General features: G+C 36.0%; 1 protein-coding gene across 7 annotated transcripts in view; it reads left to right on the top strand.

The window, feature by feature from the left end:
- Positions 1–20,930, top strand: part of USP6NL (USP6 N-terminal like) — a 188,931-nt gene that overhangs the window by 30,104 nt on the left and 137,897 nt on the right. Inside the window, exon 1 of one of the 7 annotated variants that reach the window (XM_079912065.1) lies at positions 5,760–7,831. The exons of the other annotated variants lie outside the window; for them this stretch is intronic. Coding sequence (XP_079768191.1) covers positions 7,759–7,831 — 73 coding nt within the window. The 5' untranslated portion in view covers positions 5,760–7,758. Of the gene's footprint in view, positions 1–5,759; positions 7,832–20,930 lie in introns of those variants that run through there. 7 annotated transcript variants of the gene reach the window in all.

Raw genomic sequence — 20,930 nt, 5'->3', positions numbered from 1 at the left:
GCACTGGCATTGTATCTACTAGGTACCTGCTAGGTATTGTACATACATATTAGATGCGTAATATATTTTGTATGGATGAACAGGATTTTATTGCCTTTAACATGCACTTCGGTGTACAATCAGTACATTAAGAATTTGTGAAGATGTATTGGGATAACATGTTTGTATTTCCCTTGCTTGTAAAGCATATTTTATACACATTTATGACAGTTTCCACTGAGCTACACAGTTGAGCAGTTTCTTGGTTGCTTTTTATAAGTAAAATGAATTGCCCTTTGGTAAAATATTTTTAAAAACTGGTTTTAGGGCTTCCCTGATGACGCAGTGGTTGAGAGTCTGCCTGCCGATGCAGGGGACACAGGTTCGTGCCCCGGTCCGGGAAGATCCCACATGCTGCGGAGAGGCTAGGCCCGTGAGCCATGGCCGCTAAGCCTGCGCGTCCAGAGCCTGTGCTCCGCAACGGGAGAGGCCGCAGCAGTGAGAGGCCCGCGTACCGCAAAAAAAAAAAAAAAAACAAAAAACAAAACTGGTTTTGAAAGAATTGCTAACTTAATTACATTAATACAGATACTTTGTTCATAAACAGTTACTGTATCTAATATACTTGGAGATTATGTAAAAGAAGGATAATATCAACATCCATAAACATATTCTGTGGCTCTTTCCACATCCTACAATTTCAGGACATTTACCTTCATATCTTCTTTATTTTGTTTTACTTTTTTTCTATGAAAATCTGTGAAGATAGTTGATGAGCTTTTGATAATGTTAATTTTTAAATACCCAGTGTGAATTATTAGGAACACTATTTGGACAGAAAACAGTATAGATTTTTAGGTATAGAAAAAATGTAAAACTTTTATTTTTTATAAACAGTATATGTTGTATTTTCTATTGATGAGTTTGTAGAGATTGATTTTCAGAATTCTAGAACAAAGTGACTATATTTCAGCCTTACAGTTAAAGTAGAATGACAAAGAAGTGAAGTGTATTAACTGGTTTATTAAACCAAGAGGAAACCAGTTGGAAGTGGTTTATAGCTTAATATTCAATAGTGTTTTTCTGTCTGCAGGCCGACTGACATCTGGAATATTTACAGATTATTTTTGTCACAAGAAGTGTGGCCTCTCACATTTTTTCTTCTCACTTATCTACATGTTCTGAAAAAAGAATGACAGTAGTTTAATTCTGAAATATATTTCCAGGAAAACCAAAGAAGTTTTCTGAAAATTGGGTAGAAAAAATCTAAATCATTGGCAAGAATGAAAAGATGCTGGGTTGTTATTCATTTGATCCAAAAATTTTGTGGACAGAGCACAGTGCAAATATCCTGGTCTGTGTTTATTTTATGAAAGAGATGATGAAATATTCAGAAGTGTGAAAACACATATCAATTCTAAAAGAGTATGCGTACTGTTATCTCATTTTTGTAAAATCAGCAAGCAAAAAGTACATGAAAAGTCTGAAAGGTTGTTGGGAGTGCTTATCTCTGTATAATGGGCCTAAGAGAGATTTTTATTTTCTTTTGGCTTATTTTTGGATATTTTTTTCTACAGTGAACATGCATTCTTTTTGTAAAGAGAAAAACTATTAAAGATGTAAATTGAAAAAAAGAAGCAAGCAGAAACCTTGTTAAATTAATTTGCAGTTCTTTAAGATTCTAAGGAGTTGGTTTGAAGTATCTATAACACTATTTTTATGGATAGTAATATAATTCTGCTTTAGAATATATGGCTTCTCTTGTACTTGTTTTCACTTAGGGCCAAGAAAGATGCTCCAGTGAACTTGTTCATGGTTTTATTAAATGAATGAGGGAAAGAATACAAATGAGATCAAATTCAATCTTGTTCTTTCTCTCTTCCTGTTTCTTTTCTTTCTTTCTTTTTTTTTTTTTTTTTTTCGGTGAGTGAGGAATGGTGGGAAAAGATTTCTTTCCTCTGCTGAGCTGTTTTATCTTTATGTCATTTGTCATACAGTTCCTGTTCTTGATCCCTTTTCATCTGAAACAAGTTGATTTTTGCCTTGTATTCTCCTCTGGAGAAAGGAAAATGGCACAAATTGAAATATCCAAACAGGAGTAGAGAGTGCTGTATTTCTCTCTTTGTCATGTCTTTCTTGTTCTCTCACGGGTTTTCTCCCTTGTGTCTGCTCTGGGAATGCTGGATTTGGAAGTGATGGGAAGGAAAAGTAAATCAGCGGTTTTGGGGCTTAGCCAAAAGTTAGTGGTTTTGGGGGTGGCTATGTATAACAAAAATACAAATGTAGGAAACAAGATTGAGGTAAGAATTTTTCTGTTAAAAAAAGAAGTAGCTCACAACTGTTTGCAGGCAGCCCATTGCAAGGGCAACTATAATAATATTCCTTGTCCTCCAGGCCACATGGATCTCTCATGTATGTAGGCAATTAGGATTTTTGTTTTAAGCACGCTCTCTCTTGTTAAACTCTGTCCTCTTTGGATTTATCTTTGTATTAAAGTCTGAAGAGTGGGATGTGGATTAAATATGTGTTAAATATAGATTTCCTTCGTAATTTTTTATAAAGACTATTATTTTCAGAACAGTTTTAGGTTTACAGAAAAATTGAGCGGAAAGTACCAAGAGTTCCCTCATAGCCCTGTTATTAACATCTTACACCAGTGTGGTACATTTACTGCAATTGATGAGCCAATATTGAAGCATTATTGTTAACTAAAGTCCATAGTTTACATTAGGGTTCACTCATTGAGTCATATGTTATATGAGTTTTGCCAAATGTATAATGACATGTATCTGTCATTACGATACCATACAGAGTAGTTTTCACTGCCCTAAAAAATCCACATATTCATTCTTCTCTCCTTCTTCCCAAATTCCTGACAACTACTGATCATTTTATTGTCTCCATAGTTTTGCCTTTTCCAGAATGTCATGTGGTTGGAATCATATACTATGCAGCTTATTTCAGATTGACTTCTTTCACTTAGCAATATGCATTTAAGATTCCTCCATGTATTTTTGTGTTTGATAGCTCATTTCCTTTTATTGCTGAATAGTATTCCATTGCCTGGATGTAGCACAGTTTATCCAGAATTCACCTACTGAAGAATGTCTTGGTTGCTTCCAAGTTTTGGCAATTATAAAGGTTTTTGTGTGGACATAAGTTTTCAGCTCATTTGGGTAAATACCAGGGAGCACAATTGGTAGATCATATTAGTATATTATATTAGTATATTTAGTTTTGTAAGAAACCAGCAAATTGTGTTCCAAAGTGGCTGCACCATTTTGCATTCCCGTTAGCAGTAGATGAGAGTTCCTGTTGCTGCACATCCTTGCCAGCATTTGATGTTGTCAGTGTATTGGATTTTAGCCATTCAGAGAGATGTGCAGTGGTATCTGATTGTCTTAGTTTGAAATTCCCTAATGACATAGGATATTGAGCCTCTGTTCGTATACTTGTTTTCTATATATATCTTTTTTGGTGATGTGATATAGACTTTTAAAAGAACCAAAATGTAATTCCCTTTAAAAAAAAAGTACTGATAGTATAATGTGTTCTCTTAGAAAAGTATAGCAAAAGGAGACAGTAAATATTTATAATGCCACCATTCAGAGGAAAAATCATTGGTAACATTTTGATAGTTTCCTTCATACACCCATCTCTCTCTTTCCCCTCATGTATGTATAAATAAATGGCAATAGGGCATTCATTAACATTTTGTACTTTTCATGTTTACTTATCCACATATAGTTAGCTTTTCCTGTGTCATTCTTCTGGAATAGTGGTTCTTAACCTTGGCTGAATGTTAGGATCATTTGGGGGAGCTTTTAAAATTTATGGTGTTCAGGCTGCACCGTAGGACAGGGAAGTCAAAATCTCTGTGGATGGACCCAGGCATCATACTTTAAAATATTTCCCAGGTAATTTCAGTGTGTATTGAAGATTGAGAACCACTGGTCTAGAATGTAATAGAATTACTTTTAAGAAAAAATATAATTCCCCAAACATCACATAAAATATGATGCCCTTTTTATAAAGTTCAGAACAACCAAACAGCAACACAAGGATTGTGTGTGTGTGTGTTTAATAAAATATAGATAGACATAAAGGAAATCAATGGAATGATAACTACTGGATTCAGGATGATTCTTACTTTGGGGTGAAAGCAGGGAGCTGAGTTGGTGTTTGGGGGCACTATAGGTTAAATGTAGATTATTGTTAACGTCCTAGTTTTTGTCTGGGTGGTTGCTTTGTGGCATTTATTAAATTATTGAAAATGATTAAATAATTAAGTGGATAATTAAAACTGGGCCATGCATGGACCAATGATAAGAGCTAAGGACTATGATTAAACCAATTCTTTGTGCCAGAGGCCCAATGAAGAAAAATATTAAGTAGATGAAAACTGTTACATCCCTCTTGTAAGTGTATACAGTAGGGTTTAAATATCTCAGTGGTTTGATACCCAGTGTCATCCATCTATAAAAACGAACAGGCTATTCCTTAGTAGCTAGAGATTTTACATACTTTCCTTTTTTTCTGAAAGTATACATTAATTCCACTTTCCTCCCAGAGTTTCATCCTAATGTAGTTGGTCAAAAACAACAAACGTGATAAAATTTGATATTCACTATAAACAAATACCTTATTAGAAACTCATGTATCTTAATCAGTTGCATGAGCTGATGTTACTTCTTGTGCCTTGATCAAAGGAGCTGCTGAATTTTCTGTGTCCCCCACCTGCCATGTTTTTACCCTTTGGAGCTCTGCACCATAGTAAGATGGGTGAGGGTTGGCCTTTTTCTCGTAAAATGGGAGAAGGGAGATTGTGTAAAGGGGTAGGAGTGGAGGACCGCTGCTTCAGGCATCTCCTCCAGCAGATCAGTTTTAGTGGCAAAGTTAATTCTTTTAAGCCTAACCATGCCAGAGTAAGCCCAAACTTGCCTTACAGGAGGGTTCAGAATGATCTCTGGGGTGAAGGAAGCAAGTATGAAAATGCACGTGCAAGCTAGGTAAATGTGTACATACATACATAGAGTTAACTGAAACACAGCCTATATACAAATGTGTAATTCTTATATTACTTATCTCCTCATCATTTTAAATTACTGTTTTGTATGATTTAAACATATATAAATATGAACACATACATATCTTTTTTAAACAATAAAATAATGCATATATTGGGATATGTAGTCAGAATTTAACTTATTTTGAAATAGTTTCAGACTTAGGAAAATGTTGCAAGAGTAACATAAACAGTTCTCATCTTCTCTTACCTGGATTTCCCAAATGTTAACATTTTACCACATTTGCTTTCTCATTCTAATAAATATTATTTTTGCCCCATCAGAGAGTAAATTAATGTATTGATATTTACCCTTAAGTACTGCAGGGTGTATTTCCTAACATCCAGGATATTCTGTCACATAACTGCCATGGAACGGTCATAGTCAGGAAATGAATACTGATGATCTATAGATTGTATTCACATTTTGCCAGTTGTCTCAAAATGTCATATTTTTTCCTTTATCCCTTTCTGGTCCAGTATCTAATCCGGAATTGTGTGTTCCATTTAGTTATCCCGACTCTTTACTCTCCTCTAGTCTGTAACTGTTCCTCAGTCTGTCTTTGTATTTCGTGATCTTGACATTTTAGAGTACAGCTCAGTTCCATATATTAGAATATATGCTCATATTTTTACTGATGTAATGTGTGATAAAAACATGAGAAGCGAATGAGAGAAACAAGAAGAAACTATTGGTAGGTTAGCAGAAGTTAAGGGCTAAAAGTGGTGAACCAGCGTGTTCAAACTGATCATTATATGATTTTCATTTTCAAAACCAATACTGATATCAGTGAGAATAGGGAGTTATGATACTTGAAATTTATGGAAACACGAATACAGATATTCCTCTCTTCACTGATCAGATATGGAAGATAGAGTTGACTGAGAGGATGGTGTCCTGTATATCCCCTTCCTTGCATGGAAAGAGAAAAATTATGAGAGAAAGCAAAGCTACCAGAAAGTACTTTTCACAAACATCATTTCTTTCCCAGAAAAGTGGAAGTAATTTCTCAGGAGCTGGACATGCAAAGGACTGGAAAATAAAGCCAGTAGATACTTAATACCTGTTTCATGTTCAGAACTGCCCTAGGAAATGGGGCAAGGGCTAGAAAGAATTAGGGGAACTTGATTTGAAGGGTTTGACTTAAATGTTGATTTGTCTATTTCAGGTCTTCAAAGGGATTCATTGAAAAACAGTTTTGATTTGAGGTTTAAAACTTGGTCTTTGACCCACCTGAACTCTTGATTTGGTTTGCAAGTACAAACTCTTTAAAATAATAGGTAGTTAGGATAATTGCTGTGTTTTGTCTTCATTTGCAAATATTTTCTCACCATCATGGATTTGTAGCACTTATGTCTTCAATTAACACCCGTATGGAGAATACATTATGGGCAGATATATATGCGCATGTTACAGCACCTCTTCTTTGAAGAGCTGACAACTTTACCCTGAATTTCAAAACTGTACATTTTTACAGAAGAGACTTGGTGTCATAGAAGGCAGAAGCCTTTGGGTTTTGGATCCTGTGTTTTGCTTCCAACCATAGTTGATTCACCATGTACCTCAGTTGTCCAACTGAAAAATGGGAAAATAACAAGCAAGCCTTTAACTGTGTGGAGGCAAAGGAACTGCCTTTGATTTGCTCTGGGATCTATTATTTTATGATACATTAAGAATATCAGTAAATGGGAAGGAAAGAAAACTAGGAAAGTCAGCAGTACAGTAAGAGGAACAGTTTGCTGGTGAAGAAATCACTTTAGTAAATGTAACATTTGACAATGTGAACCTGAAGCTCATTTTTCTCTTTTAATTAACTCTGTAGGTTTACTTTGAAAAGGGCTGCTATGTGCTAACTAGAACACATGACAAAAGTATTAAATATTAATTGAGCATGGTTGCAGCTTGGCTGTTAAAAATCATATGGTTATACTTGATTTGAAAGTCTCTGGCCCACGCCTCTGATGGTGAGACCAATGCATTTACAGCCCTTCTGGGGATTTCCAGTGTGCGGCAGGACCGAGACCTCTCTTCAGGGGCTAGAACCTCAGGGGCATGTGTGAGGAGGAGGGCAGGGAATCCTTAGGATATTTTTTGAGGGACCATTTCTTCTGTGCAGATCTGGGAGCTTGGAGTTAGCAAGATAAAGTTGTATTTTTATCCACATTTTATTTTCTGTATTTCAAATATGAGATTTTTGAGAAATTGGAAAAAAGTATCAGGGCTTTGACAGTGCAGGGTATTTTGGTTGACTGCTTCCGAGTGTGTTTTTAAAAACTTGCACACAGCATCTGCAACCCACTATATGAGAATTTATAGCGTAGCACTTTATTTTTCCTGTCGTGACTTTTGTCAGAAAATGTTTTCGCTGTGCTTAGTGCTTTAACAGACGATTACTCATGTTTTGTTTTGCTTTGTTTATAACTTGTTAATGCTCTGCAAAGTCATACATTTTGGACTTTGAGGACGGTGGTTTTCACATGTGCAAAAATCACTTTGAATCCATCATTTCAAGAAGATGCAGCCCATCCTTTTGTTGTTTCTTATTAACTGCTTCAGAGCCTTCAGGGAGAGCTAAGCAGAGCATGTACTTCTCTGGAGTTGAACCGTGCTTGTGCCTGAGCTTCCTGAAAGCAGAGATGCAGTGAGCTCGCGGTGATGAAACCTGTTGGATTCCTGGAGGAAGCAGCTGGAGCCTTTGGCTTGTTAACTAGCAATGATTCACGTCTTGCAGATTGTAAAGGAGCTGGTGACACCATCCAGGCAAAAAGCAGCCAGAGTGAAGGAAGGTAGGAACAGCATCAGGATGAACAATCAGAGCACTTTAAGGCACTTAGAGATTTTTACGAATATCGACCTAAAGAGCAGCTATAGCTGGTTTGAGTTATAGAGTTTAGAGTTATCCTGTGTGCTTTTGCTCTTCTGATATATTACGGTATCAGAGGAGGATCAGCTAATGACATAATTGTGAACATGCCTCATTATTACTGTTTTTAAACCACAAATTAGAAGCATTTCATTTTATTACAAGGTACGAAGAGTGAGGAGAGGTTATGACATATCTGCTGCGGCAGTACTTTTCATGCTGTAACGATCCTCTCGCATTATTTATTTTGGAGGTAGAAGAATAATCTGTATAATCCTCTTCTCTTTTAACTTTAAAATATAAATTTTCATGGCAGAAATCAGAAGAGAACAAGCTAGGATTCTGCCTATAGCAGAGCAAAAGAATTAGATGGTTCTTATTTATGTGAATAAGTGATAAATAATAGTAATAAATATGAATTTAGTCAAAGAAGGTAGATTTTATTGCCTTTTTCAGTGAATAATTGCTTTTTTCTGTCCATGATATATGCTTAATCAGCACTGTTTATATTTAAAATAGTCCTATATTTATAGCCTGTGACAGTTTGGGATATGCTGGAATACATTTTCAAAATCTTTTTAATTGCATGCCTGACTTACAGATCTTAAAACGAACTAATGCAGATACATCTTTGAAGAAATACTTGTATATTTTCTTTTTAAGCATTTGAAATAGTAAATCTCCAAAATAACAGGAATTAATTTAAGAAATGTAGGCCATCAGCTAAGTTTATAATACTGGCAATTTCACTAATTTAATCTAGGGTTTAAAATCAGTCAGTTGATAAATTTATATACCAGCTTTTTCATATGAAAGATATAGCTTTCTGTCTTTATATGATTAGCGTAATATGATAGCGTAATATGATTACCTCAGATGATATAAAATATAGAGTACTTTCGATTTTTTTAAAAACTTGGTATGATCTGTGTTTAAGGTGAAGCTTATGAGATTCCTCAAGTCCTATGTAAAATGATTTAGGGTAATGGTATTAAATAATATTGTAACATGTATACGGAACATTACAGCTGAAAGAAACCTTAGAAATCTTCTTGTCTGTTCTGATTTTATGGAAGAACATGGTATTTAAATGGACAAAAATGCATCTCACAAAGCAAAGAAACTTGTCATTTACCTTTGAAAATGTGTTAGTCTTATTTAGGATATTTTACAATTATTTACCTCCTGTTTTCTCCTTCACTTTCTTCTGAAGCAAAAGATTGTTTCTATCTCTGAATAGCAGGATTCTAACAATTAGGCATTTTTAAAAAAGCTTTTCGCTTTTACTATTTCAAGAGAATATAAATCAGTTAATTTAATCCCAATCTGTTTGAAAATGTCAGATTCATACAGTTTGACCTTTACAGACAGTCAGAATTTTTTTTTTATTGGAATGTTTCTTCTAGTTTGTATGTTTTCAGTCATAATCATAGTTACTTGGAATATACCTGGGGAAAGAATAATAATATTCTTCTTGCCTTTCATAATGCTTACACACACACACACAAGTAAATAATGTAATCATATTGACAGGAAATGCCTTATGAATATAGGAAAAATAGTACTAAAAGATACTAACTAACGTAGTAGAATGGTTTTTGCTCTTAGGTTTTTTCCCCTATATTTCAGACAGAATTTTCCATGACCAGGGAAAACAGAGGCAGCTTATACATAGACATTTTTCTTAGAAGCTTGTTTTTTTCAAACCCATTCTCATGGTGTTTTTAATCATTTAGCAAAAACATATTTACTGTTAGTTTTGTCTTCTTGCAAAATAATGTTATATTTTACCAATTTTTAACATCGATAAACTGCTTGAGAAAGGTAAAGTCCTACAGACAAGTATAAAACAATGGCCCATAGGAAGAGAGTTTTTAACTCAATTATTTAAAATATAGTATGAATTTGGATGGCTGCAGAGAGAGCAACATTTCAAAGTATTGTATTCACATTAGTATTAGTAAATAGTATGGAAAAATTGATTTGTGAGGGGAAGTATCAAAATTGAGGATGAAATAATTATGATAAATAGTTTGAGAAGTTTTCATCAGTTTTCCTTGGTATGAGATAGTAAACAAACTTAATATATTTTAAGTAAGATGCAAGGGTATGACTAAGAATTATTTTGGGGAAAGAGAGAAATTATGGAATACTCATGAATATTTTCTCCAAAATTTTCAAAATATTTGCCAAATCATTGCTTTGTCACTTAGTAGAAACATTAATCAAGTATCCCAACCTTCCAGAACTTAGTGAAATACAGTGCTAAGAGTTCATGCTAATGCTCTTTAAAGAACTTAGAATTTTGCAACAGTTAGCACTATAAGAAAGGGAGAGAACTAGTAACACTATTTGAAGGATAATTTTTGTGGATCCACACTCTATTCTGCTGATGTTGTGGTAACTGCTGGAAGTGATTGATGTTTGTGAGTAGTTGAAGTGGATAGGAAGAGATATTTTGTAGTACAGCCTTGGAAGACTAGGCAAAGGATAACTGGTCTTTGGAAAAGTTATGGGATGGAGGGTCAAATATGCATGTATATGTATTCATTCATTTGTTCATTCATCATTCTCATTTGTTCACCTTTATCAGGTGTCCACTATTTGGAAGACACTTTGCTAATCACTGGGGATACAAAATAAAATATAATCTCTGCCCATACCTGGGATATAGTAGATCCCAGCTATTTACTGAGTGAAGGAATGAATGGAAGAATATACATTTGTTAATACAGTCTAGTCTAAGAGGTGTTTGTATAGTCAGGGCAGTATAGTGAGTTGTTTGTTTTGCCGTGAGGTCATCATGTGCAGAGTTAAAGCAACTTAGTCTTGTGGACTAGGGAAAGGAATGGGATAAGTGATTCTGTGCTAAATGGAAAAATAAACTGTAACAGTTTTCGTCTTGAATGACCTGGTTAGCCTGCATCTCCAGGGCCAAGTTTGACTAGATTGGGAAGGAACCACCTCACTGAGTAGACACAGAGGTAAAACCCTACCGTCTATTCAGATGTACATAAGGCACAAATGTAATCATCGTAACTTTGTATTAGTAAGAAGCCTGGTTTTCTCCTTTAAAGGCCTCGTGTTTATTTGGACAAAAATGTTTTGAAAATATGACATGTTCTTCTATCTGGCTAAATAGAAGTATGCTAAATATAAATTAATCGTTTCTTAATGATTCAGGTTCTTTATTGAAACAATTTTTTTGTAGGTTACAAAACCTGATGACCATGTTTATCAAAATTATTTTAAAAATAAGAGTAGATTAAGAATGAAGCCCTGAAAGTCTGTCCTGTTAGTAAAACATATGAGCTTTGGCATCTGTCCTAACCTTTTCATTCCCACTTTCATGCCTTAGCACCTCTCCTCTAGATTATTAAAATAGCCTCATTTATTTTATTTGATAAACATGCATTGAACACTTACTGCATCTTAGATGAAAGGGTACAGAGATGTATCCTCAAGGAACTCATATGGGGGTGGTAAGAGACAAAAGTCAATGATTACAATAGTATGAGAGGTGTTGTAGTAGACGAGGTGTCGTGGGAACCCAAAGGGGGAACTGGCCCTGATTTGGTAATTAGGAGAGTGAAGGGATTAAACTCTTTGGTGAACTGACAGATGCCCTCATTTGAGCTAAGTATCAAAGGATGCATAAAAGCTAGGGGGAAAAGAAGAGAGTGTATAAGCATCTCAAGCAAAATAAATAGTGGAGGAGAGCTCAGGTGCCAAACATGTGAAGAAGTTTGGAAATATTCTTAAGGTGATAGTGGGAGAAGATGAGAAGACTGGTCAGTGGTATGTGGTCCTTTAACTCTCTATTCCATCCTTCCATTGCTGTCTGAGATCATTTTGTGAAATAATTTGCCATAAAACCTGGAATTGGGACTTCACCTATATTTCTAGCTGTGATGATCACTAACTAGATCTCCCCATGCACCCTCTATGCCAGCGACACCAGAATGCTTGCTGTTTCCCAGATGTGCTGCTCCATCAGGACGGCAAGTCCTTCCCTTCCTTCTCCAGTGACTATAGTCCTTACAGATCAGCCTCCAAGGCTCAAAAGCCACCCCGACCAAAAAGCATTCCCTGATCTTTTTCTCCTCTTGCCCTTTTAGGTCAGAATTAATCATTCCTTTCTTTTTATTCTCTTAGTATTTTGCTTTTGCCTCTATTACTACACGTTTAAAATTCTACTGTACCTTATGATTATATTTATTAAATTAACCAGTAAATGTTAATTGAAATAATGTTTTGGCTTACTGAACATTTTTGTTTCCATTCTGTTTTTTAGCTGTGTTTTAGATAGTTGAGATTGTCATAAACTGATTGTTAGATAAGTGAAATATTATAGCTAATAACCTAACAATGGACAGAGAAATGTGTGATTCCCCTTTAAGATATTTTGTAATGGTTTGATAGAAAATGGTGTTCAGCTTATGTTTAAACTATACCCATATTTTGCTTCATGTTGACTGTTTAAGCTTGAGAAACTGAAGTCGTAGCATCTAGTGTACTTTATTTAGTTGTTTGACTTACTGCTAGACTTCTTGGTTTATTACTCACGGTCAAAGCAATCCTCAGTAGTATGGTATCCAATGTGGTTAAAAAAAAAGTGTCTTTTAAAGGCACCTCAGACACCATTACAGTGTACTTTGTTCGGTGCTGGGGTTGGGCAGTCTTAATGAGGAGCAGCCTATATCCCAAGTTAAAACAGACATGTGGCCATTACAATAATATGGTGGCAGGACATTGATGATTTGGGAGCCAGAAAACCTGTGATCTGGTCATACCACCATGCAACTTTGGGCAGGTCAGTGAGTGTCTTTGTGTCACAGGGTTTTCCATCTATTATATGATGAGTTGTTCCCTAAGACCTCATATAGCCCTGACATTCATACTCTACTGGTTTTCTTAAAGCCATTTTTGTTTTTCCGTGGTAGCCTCTTAGATTAAAACATCAAATTCATAATGCCTGCCTGCCTACATCTACTCTTTCTGAACAAACACATACACAGAGTAGATTGGGTTGTGTAATTGGCTTAATTGTGAAGAGCTTTTAGAGATTTCCCACAATTTACTGCTCTGTGAGTAGCTGCAGCACGGGGAGCCTGATTGAGAACAGGATACCCAGTCGGGCTGATTGGGTCTCAGCCCTGGATTTGCTACTCACTTACTTATTAGCTGTGTGACCTTTGGCAAGTTACTTAACCTCCCTGTGCAACAGATTCTTTATCTGAAAAGTAGGGATAATAATAGTATGTACTTCACAGGAGTGTTGTGAGGATTGAGATAAGGCATAGGAAGGACCCTGCACAGTGGCTGGCACCTAGTAAGGGCTAAATGTAAGCTGCTGTTAATATTTTTGTTGGTTTTGTTATCTTTATTATTGTTATTATTGTTGATGCTGCAGTCCTGATCACTTAGATGGCTGATAGCTTGTTTGTAGGTGTTTATGTCTGAGACAGTGTACAGGGTTCTGTGGACAATGGTCAGATTCAATATACTGATGTTTATTAATATTTATTGTAGTGTTGGTTCATTTGTACTTGGAAAACTTTAAGCAGTGAATTTATTCTTTACATTTAGCTCTGTAATATTGGACGTCAAAGTTGTACGTGTCTTGTGGGCAAAGTTAATTGAGAAAAGTTTTATCAGAACTTTGTTTTAGGGAAATATACTTGTATGTACAGATCTTAATAACCTTGTTTTAAATATTATTTTAAAGAAAAATGGGTCCATTTTATTTAGCTCATAGACCCCGTGTATCTTTGTCTTAACTTTGGCGAAGAGTTTAAAAAGTAAAGAGTGAATTTTGCAATCACTTGTTGCTTGAAACTAAATTATTGGAAAGGTTTTCTTTGAATTGTTTAAACTTTAAAAATTGAATGCAGTGGACTCCCTGACTAGCATTCCTCTCTTGCTTGTCAGTAATGCAGTGCTCTGCTGTAATGAAGCGCAGAGTCTGAACTCCGTCCAGTGTGCTACACTAGCCACTAATATGTGGTTCTTTAAACTTAAATAATTAAAATTAAGTAAAATAAGACATTCGGTACCTCAGTCACGCTAGCCGCATCCTGAGTGCTCGACAGCCACATCACAGAAAGTCCTGTTAGACAGCGCTGGAGAGATTGTAGAGCCAGGCTGCTGGGTTCATTTCCTCAATAGCCATGTGACCTTGGGCAAGTTAGTTCATTTTCCTGTGCCTCAGTTTCCTCATATGTAGACTTGGACAGAAGTTCTCCTGTGGTTGTTAATGTGGATTAAGTGAGTCAACATTTGTAAAGTGCTGAGAACAGCACCAGGCACGTAGTATGTGTTTGTCAAATAAACAAATGTTCATCGTGTTCAGATTTATTACGCTTCATAGCTTATTAATGTGTAGTGTTTATCTTTTTGTCTTTTATGTATGTTTTATTGCCCTTTTGAGAAAAAATTTATATATACCAACCTGCTTGGATAAGTTTTTGTATTTGAGTTTTTATATTTAGCCGCAATTTACAGTAATGTCTCTGTCATGCACTCTGGCTTAAAAATTCATTGGGAGTGCTGCTCACTGCTTTCAGGGTGAAGCACGGTTTCCTTTGTCAGGCATTTTGGGAATTCCAGCCTGCCCTTCCCAACTCATTTTCACTGCCATCCAATTCTAGCCCTTTGTTCCATTTTTCAGTTAATCACTGCCTTTGTTGTTAAAAATATTTAATGGTGGTGGTTTCATCTCTTCAAATGGTATATAAGCCCTCCCAGAACGTGTAGCAGTATTATCCGTGCATTTAGTAAATGCTCAGGATATGTTCAGGTTGAGTAAAAGAATCTTGTTTTTGAAATGCAATCAGTATTTCTTTTAATATCAAAACTTAGTTATTCAAGTCATCTCTGAAGTGAAGGGACTTCAAAACCCATTCCACCATCTGTGATGTCAGCATCAGAAAGGTGCTCCATCTCTTAAGACTCTGCTACTGGGCTGTACTTGTCTCAGTGGGGAGGGGTCTGGACAGTGGTTCTCACCATGGTAGTCACTACCCTGCAGCATGGTGGTGCCGTGTAAAGCACCATTTGGTGACGAATTTGGTGATTTTCTCGATGACGTTTTCTAAAAGGATGATGATTTTATCTTGGTTTACTCATTTCTTTGGGTTATCTCCCATATTCTTTGGTCTGCTGTTCGTTGCTTCTTTCTGTGTTTTTCCTGATTATACGCAAATGCTTATCACATGAATGTAACAATGGGAAAAAAAGTCACTCAAAAGGAAAAAAAGTACCATGTATTATAAAAAGCAAAACTTAGTTTTTATGTTTCTATAATAATGACATTTAGGTACAATTAGGTATTTTTTCACTTTAAACAGGTTATTTTCTCCATATGAGGAAAAAAGTGTAAAAACTAAACCTCTTACCATAGAGTGGTGTGTGCTTGTGGTCTAAGGTCATACAGAATTCCCATTTGTTACTACAAGTTGCTTAATATATAACATCAGCGGCAAATCCATAATTATCTATGGATAGCTGCATTTTGGACTGCATGTACGGTATTGCATATATTGCATTTATGTTGTGCAAGTTGCCTTGTATTATGTTGATGGAGAAAAGAGTGGATATTGTAAAGCCAGTAATGTGAATAAAATTCATACATAAATGGTCTTGCATTATAACTGGAGATAACTCAGACATCTTTGAGACTTTGATTTATTATCCTGTGTTGTGGTCTTGGGTTTTTTGGAGGGGGCCTGGGGGATAGTTGGGAACTGTAGGACAGAGGCCCCAGGTTCTACTTGGGAATGATTTAGAGTCTCCCTCTGCATATATCACTACTTGTTACCCTATAACATGGTACTTCTGGTTACTTTTCAAAGTGCTGTGGCTTCATTACACTGTGAGCTTCTTGAGGACAAGGACCACAGTTCATTTATCATTTTGGAGAAAAGTGAGTTCTGAAGAATGCAGTGGTTTGTGAGCTTGTCTGGTATTTGTTTCTCTGTAGCTTACCATCAAAGTGATGAATACACCTATGGGTAATAGGTAATTGGTATACTTAATCAGTTACCTAATTATTGAGAGGACTCAATTCTCGCTTTATATTATTTTATTACTGAAACAGACTGCCCAGTAGATTTTTTAAAAAATAAACTTATGTATTTATTTATTTTTGGCTGCGTTGGGTCCTCATTCCTGCGCGCAGGCTTTCTTTAGTTGCAGTGAGCGGGGACCACTCTTCATTGCAGTACGCGGGCTTCTCACTGCGGTGGCTTCTCTTGTTGCAGAGCGCGGGCTTCAGCAGTTGTGGCACATGGGCTTAGTTGCTCCGTGGCTTGTGAGATCTTCCTGTACCAGGGCTTGAACCCATGTCCCCTGTGTTGGCAGGCGGATTCCCAACCACTGCGCCACCAGGGAAGCCCCCAGTAAATATTATAAACATTCTCTAGAGAACAATTAGGTTTACAGTGACTTATTATGCTTAGAATGCTACTTGGAATTAACTGTTTGTAACACTGTCTTGATATAATTTAGATGTAATTTAGAAGTGCTGCAATATCTTCATTCAGATAACTTGTTACTCTTTAAAAATTGGCTGCTTAAGTATTGTTTCTCTCCCATTTGGCAGACACCAGATGCAGTGATTAATAAAGGTCATTATGTTGCTTAGTTATGGAGAGCTTTTAATGACTATTACCTGAACATCTGCTGTTTTCATCACTGCAGTTACCCAGAAAACATCTGATACAATATAGAAGCTGTACTTTGAAAATGTGACTTAGGCTAATCTAATAAATTACTACTTTAGAACATTTAAATATTCCTTTACATTTTAAATAATTGTGAGAAAGCCCTTATCTTTCTGTAAAGTGAGCAATAAAAAGTATCAAGGACAGACTTTCGGAATGGTTGTACTGGATAGTCCTGGAGTCCCATGGGCTGAATTCTCAGCATCTAGGAGTTGTCTGTGTACAGAATTGGGTGGGAGAAGCAGTGACTTTCTCGTGCATTCTGACTGTCATGTGAAACCTTGACTGAAAATGAGGGGCTTGGAGTGGAATTGAAAGGAAGGAAAAAGGTTACCCAGACTCTGCTGGGAGAACATTGAAAAGTGAGAAAGGGTTTATTGATTATGGGGTTTTCAAAAATAGGACCAAATACTTTTAAAGTTTTGAAACAATTACAGTGCTTGCTTCAGCAGCATGTATACTAAAATTGAAATAACTACAGATTCCCAGGAAGTTGCAAAACAGAGTACTGAGAGGTCCCGTGTACCTTTCACCCAGTTTCCTCCAATGGTAAAACGTTACAGAATGATAGTCGAATATCAAAACCAAAATACTGACATTGATGCAACCCACAGACTTTATTCCGATTTCACAAGTTTTATATGCACTTGTGTGTGTGTGTGTGTGTGTGTGTGTGTGTGTGTGTGGTGTATAGTTTATGCAGTTTTACCACATATATAGGATCCTTGTAACCACCATCACCATTAAGATACAGAATCGTTCTGTCACTTACAAAGCTACCCCTTTATAGTCAGTCCTACTCCCTTCACCTTCCCTGCCCTTCTCTAACCCCTTGCAACCACTAATTTGTTTCTTGTCTCTATAATTTGGTCATTTTGAGAATATTATATAAATGTAATAATATATTATGTTACTTTTGGGGATTGGCTCCCCACCCCCTCCCAGTATCCATGTAAACTGTTTCATATCAATTATTTGTTTCTTTTTATTGCTGAGTAGTATCCCATAGTATGGATGTACCAGAGTTTGTTTAACCATTTATCCATTGAAGGATATTTGGATTTTTTCAAGATTTTGACCAACACAAGTAAAGCTGCTATGGGCATTCATATACAGTTTTTTTGTGTGTGGACATAAGTTTTCATTTCTCTGAGGTAAATATCCAGAATATGATTGGTGGATTGAATGATAACTAGATGTCTAGTTTTTCAGGGAACTACCAAAAGACCAATACTTTTATTTCTCCAAAACTTACTTACTAATGCCTAATAAAACTGAGACACTGAGAAATTAGTTCCCATATGGTTGTGTTCTATAAAATTCTGTGTCTACAGATCAAGAGACAACCAAATGGACATTTAGTAGATATAACAGACAAGTTATGGAAGAAGTACAAATGGCTATTAACATATGAAAGGATTTTGAATGTCACTGATAATCAGACAACTATTGTTAGAATTATGTTTAGATGCAAGTAATTTAAAAGCAGGCAGAATGGCTGGAACAGTCCAGGGTGGCTATATGGCAGGTACAGTGGGCAAGAAATGCCTTGAGCAACCCAGATCTTTTCATTTTTCTCCTCAGTCACACACAATCTTTGTCCTCATATTGGCAAGATAACTGCTGCTTCTCCATATTTGGGTGCAAGAGCCAGGCCAGAAGAAAAAGGAAAGGGGGAAATCCAGAATGAGTGTCACTTGCAGAAGGGAAGCAAAAACTTTTCCTTAAACCGTCAGCTAGAATTATGTCACGTGCTACCAGCAGCCGCAAAGGGGCCTGGGAAGCAAGTAGTTTTTTACTTGAAACATTCTTGCTGAAAAGATATGGGGTTCTCTTAGTAAGGAAGATGTGGAAATATTGCATAGGCAACTAGCAAAATTTGTTGGAGAGTGCAGATATGAAGTGTCATGTGTGCCTAAGACCCTGAAATTAAAAAATATGAATAATGCCCTGTGTTATGTAAAAGGTACTAACACATTGTTTGTAAGAGAACAAATTGGTATACTTTTTTTGATGGGCAATGTGATATTCTTTATCAAAATTAAAGGTTGTGTTTTATCTGGCCCATCAGTACAAATCTATGACTCTATTCTGTAGAAATGCTGTCCCTGCATATGTGCAGAAAGATCTTCGCTGTAGCGTTGTTTACACAATATCAAACCACTAGAAATTATCTGTCTGTCAGTGGGAGAAAGGCTCATACATCATGATATATCCATACAGTGGAGTACAGTACAGGCAGCCAGTAAAAATAATAAGCTTGATTTATGTAAACAGACCTGGAAAACAGCCATGAAATATAAAACTGCAGAACATTATGCATAATATGGTTCTACTGCCCGCCCTCCAATACATATGTATGTGTTTTTGTATGTGTTCTTGTGCATGTGTGTATGTGTGTGGTGTGATTATATCTGTTTTGGCCTATGCAGAAGAGAAAGACTATTGAAAAACACTGAAAACAGTTAACAGTGGGAAGTGGGTTTGGGAAGGGAGAATGTAGGAGGAGGTTTCACTTTTCTTTATATACATCTGTATTGCTTGAATAGTTTACAAGCCTGTAATAACTGTTCAATTAGGAAATGAAGTATTGTATAATGTGATTTTTTTTGGATGCTTGAAGCACATACTTTTATATTTTAACCATTCTGGATGAAACTGCATAACATCTTGTTTTGCCATTTTATGCATATAGTATACTAAATATTTTTTCTTAGTCACTCAAGGCCTAATGAGATAGTCAGGGCTGCTTAAATATACTCAAAATAGATTTAGATTAAATGAGTTTTAACGCTTCCTTATAAATGTTTAAACTTTGACTTCTTAGGCAGGCCGTACTTTTTGTGTATATCAATGTATCTGCCTCTAACAGTTCTTCCTATTTCTAATTTCTGCTGTAATCTTCTTTGACTTGGGAATGAAGCAACCAGCAACCTGGTTTAATTGTGTCTAAAAATAGTTCTGAATAAAAACAAGATAAATTAGTTCCGAATGAAGGTTTTGAGAGACTTTGTGGGTAAAGTACATGAACTTTAGCTTACTGCTATTTGAACATCTTTTTTTTTTTTTTTACTGTTTAGAGCTCTTTTTTTCTTCTTTGTTTACCTTTGTTTTCAGCTGTGTTTTAGTTGTTTGAGATGGCTTGATACATGAAGTTTGCCAAACCTAGGGATGTTTAAAAAGCAGATAACCCGTCAGTGTCGCTCTTTTAGAGAAACTTATTACAGCAGTAAGGAAAGGAGATAGGGTGTTTTAGGACAGGGTTATATAGGAAAAAAGCCCCTGAGCATCTGCATTTTCTTTCTGTTCCTTAATGGTAAGATGATTCTTGTCTTTGTTGACAAGTTAATAATTAACCCCATGTAACATAGTGTGCAGTGCATACACATCAGGCTGGGGTTTGAATCCTGGCTCTGTCATGTACTTAGCTAAGTGACCTTCCTGATCCTCAGTTTTCTTACATTTAAAGGCTTATTTTGCTTAATATTAGTACATATTTTATATAAATGCCTAGTTGACACATTCATAGATTAAGTGGAGAAAATTTGTGTAATGTATCTGGCCCACAGTATTCAAATAGTGACTTATTATGGAGGATAATGTGAAATTTGAGATTTGTATAATGTATTATACTTTTTTATAACAAAACATTTTATTTTTTCCTTTTATTTTTATAGAATTATTATCCTTAATGCGGAAAACTTGACGAACACACAAGGGGAAAATTTTTTTTAAAAATCCTCTATAATTTCCTTACTCAGGAAAGGTCTCTTAATATTTTATAGGTCTGTCATTCAGTCTTTTTGCCATGTTCAAATACTACTTGCTTTATATCAATAGACTCAATATTAAATCCTTCAAACAACCTTACAGGCATGGTGGTGTCTCAGTCTTCCCTTACTGGAAATGAGGCTGAGAGAGGTTAAGATCGAATTGCTGGTCAGTGGTGGAGCTGGTGTTCATGATCGGGAGTGAGAAGGGGCTCCCCTCCCCACCCAGTTGGAAGCAGTCATCTCTCTTCATAATCAGTTTGCAATAATCTGTGATTATAAGATGTTTGATTAAGATTGCAAAGTAGATTTGGGCTTAATGCATGGTATTTCCGTGTATTATTGTAGTATAACGTTACTTAGGTGATATGCATGTTTGTAGCTCCGTAAACATTAAACTCTAATACTTGAGGTCAAAATGAGACTTTGTATTTCTCCAGCGTGAGCCTAACTCTCTAAGCTGTAGAAAATCTGACTGTGGTGCTTGGAATACACTATGTGTTCACTTTGGATGTTGGATTCCTGAGTG

The sequence above is a fragment of the Stenella coeruleoalba genome, assembly GCF_951394435.1.
Source record: "Stenella coeruleoalba genome assembly, chromosome: 2".
NCBI classification, from domain to species: Eukaryota; Metazoa; Chordata; class Mammalia; order Artiodactyla; family Delphinidae; genus Stenella; species Stenella coeruleoalba.
Note: the sequence above shows the minus strand (reverse complement) of the source record. Positions and strands in the feature narration are given on the sequence as shown.